Source organism: Lycium ferocissimum, unplaced genomic scaffold, assembly GCF_029784015.1.
Source record: "Lycium ferocissimum isolate CSIRO_LF1 unplaced genomic scaffold, AGI_CSIRO_Lferr_CH_V1 ctg22224, whole genome shotgun sequence".
Classification (NCBI taxonomy): domain Eukaryota; kingdom Viridiplantae; phylum Streptophyta; class Magnoliopsida; order Solanales; family Solanaceae; genus Lycium; species Lycium ferocissimum.
The window spans coordinates 25,547-30,797 of NW_026720199.1; the positions used below are offsets into that span (position 1 = coordinate 25,547).

Consider the following 5,251-nt stretch of genomic DNA (forward strand, 5'->3'; position numbering starts at 1 on the left):
TTTAATTAATTACCAATTAATATTTTCCCACGGAAATAAAAAATAATTTCAGAAAATGAAGATTGAAGTTAAATAAATTTGGTCCAAAAAGATTATCAATCAATCAGATCATTTGAGCAAATCCAAATCCAAATCCAAATCCGAAGCCGAGCCGAGCAACGATGACGGTGGGAGGAGAGTGCCTCTTCTCAACCCTTTAAGAGCTAGAAGAAGTGCTTTCTAATATAAGCACATAGCTTTCTCTTTCTACCACCAATGTGGTACAAAGCTCCTTTTCAAAGGAACTTTGCTTTAAACTTCATTTTCCTTCCATTGTCTTTTTGCTCCCATTTCTCATTCACACCAACTTAGCTAGCTTCAATCATTAACTATCTTTAACAGACTCATCTTCATTTGATTTTGATATAACGTGAAACATATACAGGTGCGGAACATAAATCATAAACATGTTTCTGATACCGAATCTCAAAATCATGAATAGTTTAAATGCGAAAAATATGATTAAGTCTCATAATGTAAATACTAAAAGTAGTTTCAAACATAAACGTGTGTAGCCACCATGGCAAAATAATAACTGAATATGTACACTAACTGTTTGCAGGGACAAGGCCCCAACATGCCTCAACTGTCTAACATGACATACATGAAATAAAAGATAACACCCCGAATAAGGTGGGGCTCACCAACAACTGATACGAAGTGAATCCTAGCGAGAAGTCCTGTCGCCCTATATATATGTACCTACATCGTGTAATGTAAGCCCTGGAAAATGGAACGTGAGTCTTTTGTGGAATAGTACTCGTATTTAAATCAATTAAATGAGAGAATAAAATGGGGTGCTCGGGGGAATGGGCAGCCCAAAGTAATAAGGCGAGTCTTAATTAAGATAATATGAAACTGACAGAATAAAACTTATCCCACGCTGTCATACGTAGTTTTAGGTGTTAACCTTCTCGGTAATCTATGCTACTCCCAAAGCAAGAACATGAATATAGGTGGCATCTGCGCCCATGGTTTTCATAACTAGTGTCATAGCTTTATCATAATATGATTCATAACATTTATACATAATATAGTTTTCATGAGACATGTAATCATGGAGAATTCATGGAATTAAGCAATAGTAGTTCATAGACATTTCCTGTTCGTGCTTGAATTTCATGGAAATAAAAATATGAGTATTGATGGACTACGTAGTGATTTCATGATGTTAGAAATGATATACATGAACGAAATACGAAGTTTCTTTATTTAAAGTATAAGAACATGTAAGCTTTTCATAAAACTAGGGCATAATACTCATAAGAATGAAAAATTCATGGAAAATATGAACGAACATGGAATGGCGAAGAACAATTGTGTTCCCACAAATAGAGGTAGCCTTACATACCTTAATCTCGCAAAAACACCCAAAGAAGAATCTCAAAAATTTGAACATAAATCCTTGAGAAGGATTTTCTTTAAAATCATAAGATTGTAAGGTAGAATATTTATATGGATGTTTATCCTTGTTAATATGATGGAATATTACTTGGGAATTGAGTAAGAACTTACCTTAGGAGGTTTGGGGGAGTTCTAGGGTCTTTCTTCCTTAAAATGTCAGCCAAACAAGAAGTGCAATGAAGAATTTTTGAAAATTTCACGATTGGCACTTTTATAGCAGTGCACGACCTGTGAAACGCAAGTGTGACTTGCGAGTTGCAGACCAAACACAGGTTGTGTAGCAAGACACAATTTTTGGTGTTCAACCAGCGAAACGCAAGTCGAGCCATAGCCTGAATCACAGGTTAGTACAATGGCCATAACTCTTTGCACAAAGCTCTGTTTGAGCTTATCCTTATATGGATGGAAATGTATTTCAAAGGGCTACAACTTTCGTCAGGAAGTTTTCCCATATTCCTAACTAATAAGGGAGTTATATTTGCTTGAAGCGAGACCTTGTGCAAACTCACTTGGAAACATGATCCGTAGAGTAGCTTCCAACTTTAATTTGTCCAAAGACTCTTCATATACCTTTTATAGGTTCCGAAAGCAATCCTACACTTCCCATATTGGTTTCATTATGTCCCCATCTTATGAGTCAAACTTTATCCTGAAGGTACGAGGTGTTACACCAAATCTCACAATGCCTTTCATAGGCGAAACTTTCAGAAGCACCCAATCATCAACGTGAAACTCTAAGCCTCCACACCGCACATCTGAATGGTACTTTTAGTGACTCTGAGTTTCTTTCTGTCATGCCCCAAAATACCTCCAAGACGTGATGGGCAACCAACACACACCACCCGCTAGGCGAACTATATCTCATACCAATAATCATTTACAAGAGTACTAAAACAAAACAAGTGCAGGTCCTACAACATTGTCAATAATTAAATATGAAATAGTTATCGACCAAATCCATACTTAATTTATGAAAATCCAACCATCACTAAGATAAGGGAATCTCTAGCCCAAATCCCACAATAAGACCATGGAGCATCTAACAGAGTAATATGAGTTTGAATGTCGGGCATGTAAACCAAAAAGTAAAAGAAATAACTAGAGATAAACTAGATAAAGGTAAATTAGCTACCCCCACAAACAATGCAGTGGCTCACCTCAGCAACAGAATCCACTCACAAAATCTTCAGCTACAAGCCTCGTTCTCAACAATAGTATTTGCATCGACATGCATGTAAGGAGTGAGTTATACGTAAATATAAGCCAGTAAGATCCTCAACCCGCCACTTTAAATACCCCTGGAACAAGTGTTAGAAAATACAACCACATAACAAGCAAGAAAAAATTATAGCACATGAATATATTATTATATAATATCAACAAAGGTAGAAACCACTGTTTATCAAGTATATTATATATCTGAACACAATTTACACTAAGGACCTGTCATAAACCGCAGTAAAAGAATTAATCAACCCCATTAATCCACGGTAGCATACACAATGTGCCAAATATATCAAGAAGCATACAAAATTCCAATGGAAGCATACACAATGCCCCAATAAAATCAAGAAGCATATACAATGCTAAGGGAAGCATGCACAATTCTAAGGGAACCATACACAATGCCCCAATAAAACCAAGAAGCATATACAATGCTAAGGGAAGCATACACAATGCCCTAATCTCATGGCTCACAGTTGTATCCCATCACCAAATAATTTATAAAGAGAGCTTAGAGTATTTGAAAATAAAGTATATGCGGCTGGCCTCAAGGATCACCGATTCTGCCAAGCACACGCTCGTCCCAACATATGGACCAGGCAGACAAAACATATTTTAAAACGGTTTGAAAAGCAAGCAACCAAAGCTTAAAGTCTCACTTACCTCGCTAAAGACAAATTCTCAAACCTTGCAAATGTCTAGAACACAAACCATAGCCTCCAATGGCCTCAATATATGCAAAAATATTGATTAACAATGTTAATTATGCTAATCAGGTCAAATTTCAATATTCCTAACTTTCAAAATTAGAACTAAATCTCAATATCTCTATCTCCTCTCACTGTTTAAGATACTTATTCATTGTACTAATATTCCATTCCCAACATAATAGTTATAAGGTATGAAAACAAAGAATGGAATATTGGCACCTTTGGATAGACTATTCGAACAGTTCAACACCTTTACCTATATATGTTCTCTCCTTTTTTAATTTAAACTCTTGTTCCTAAATCACACCAGTTACCCATCATCACCTAATCATTATGTTTGCAAAATAATCATCATAATAATCCTTAAGAATCCTAATTGAAATTGTAAGAACCAAAGCTTGCATCAGTACAAAGAATGATTTTCTGCAGTGGCTCTTAAACCCAAGGCTTTATCTCTAATTTCACTAACTCTCTGATCATTACCATTACTTCCAAATAACTATCACATCATTGATCAATTGTTTTCATAATAATTTCTCCAGCAATTGGTTTTCTTTTGTGAAGATAGAGACTTCAATACTTTTTGATAATTCCCTGTAATATGTATGTGTCACTGTAACAAAAATTAATGCCAGCACCTAAAGTTTTTTACCGAACGAGTGGCTAAATAATCTCCTAAGACAACCCTCTTAACCCTTGATGTGATTTGTTGCTTCTCTACATAATAACAAAACAAGGGTATTCTAAACATATGCTAAAGAGCTGAAGTAGTTTCAATTCCTGCACTATGAAATTTTTGATGTTCACTTCGTCTCGTCATCCGCACTTTCCATAAGCTCTCATCAAGTTCTTTTGTTTGGTTTTGAAAATATAAGAAATTAATTACCCTAATATTTTTTATTCCCTTAGGTACTAGAATGTGACCAGCAACTAGAGAATGGGCTTGGGCCATTCCTTTTAAAAAAAAATAATTCTCTTTCGGCTAAATTACTAAATAACCCTTATTTAAAATTTGGGTAATTACGTTCTCCCCCACTTAACAAAACGTTCGTCCTCGAACGGATCTAGAATCATACATGTCGTGTGAAATAAGTGAGGATATTTATCTCGCATGTCCGCCTCAGACTCCTAAGTAGCCTCCTTGGTTGGATGATTACGCCATAAAACTTTGACTTAAGCTACCTTCTTTGACCCCGATTGTCGCACTTGCCTATCAAGAATGGTTATCGGACCTTCCTCATAGGTCAAATTCTCATTGAGCTCCATGTCCTCTGGTTGAATCATATAGCTATCATCATGAACATATCGTCTAAGCATAGACACGTGAAATACAGGATGAACGATAGACAATATCAAAGGTAAAGAAAGTCTATATGCCACCAACCCGATTCCATCCAAAATCTTGTAAGGACCTATGCACCTAGGGCTTAGATTACCCTTTTGACCAAATCTCATGACTTTTTTCATAGGGGATACTTTTTGAAAAACCTTTTCACCCTTCATGAACTCCATATCACAAACTTTCATATCTGCATAGGACTTTTTTCTGCTTTGTGTTGTCCGAAGCCGTTCTCGTATCAATGCAACTTTCTCCAAGGCTTGCTGAACTAAATCTGGACCTAATAGTTATGCTTCACCCGGTTTGTACCATCCAATTGGTGAATGACACCTGTGACCATATAGATCTTCAAATGGCACCATCTGTATACTCGATTGGTAGTTATTATTATTAGGCAAATTATGCCAAAGGCAATTGATCGTGCCAATGACCACCAAAATCAATCGAGCAAGCTCTATGCATGTCCTCTAAATCTGAATTACCCGCTTAGACTGTCCATCAGTTTGTGCACGAAAAGCTGTACTTAACTAGACGT

General features: G+C 36.3%; 1 protein-coding gene across 1 annotated transcript; it reads right to left on the minus strand.

The window, feature by feature from the left end:
- Nucleotides 1–4,559: 4,559 nt before the first annotated feature.
- Nucleotides 4,560–4,904, minus strand: LOC132043236 (uncharacterized; the record flags this gene model as incomplete). Its single annotated transcript, XM_059433715.1, has 1 exon — nt 4,560–4,904. A coding segment is annotated over exon 1 (345 nt), but the record flags the coding sequence as incomplete, so codon positions are not given.
- Nucleotides 4,905–5,251: the final 347 nt, after the last annotated feature.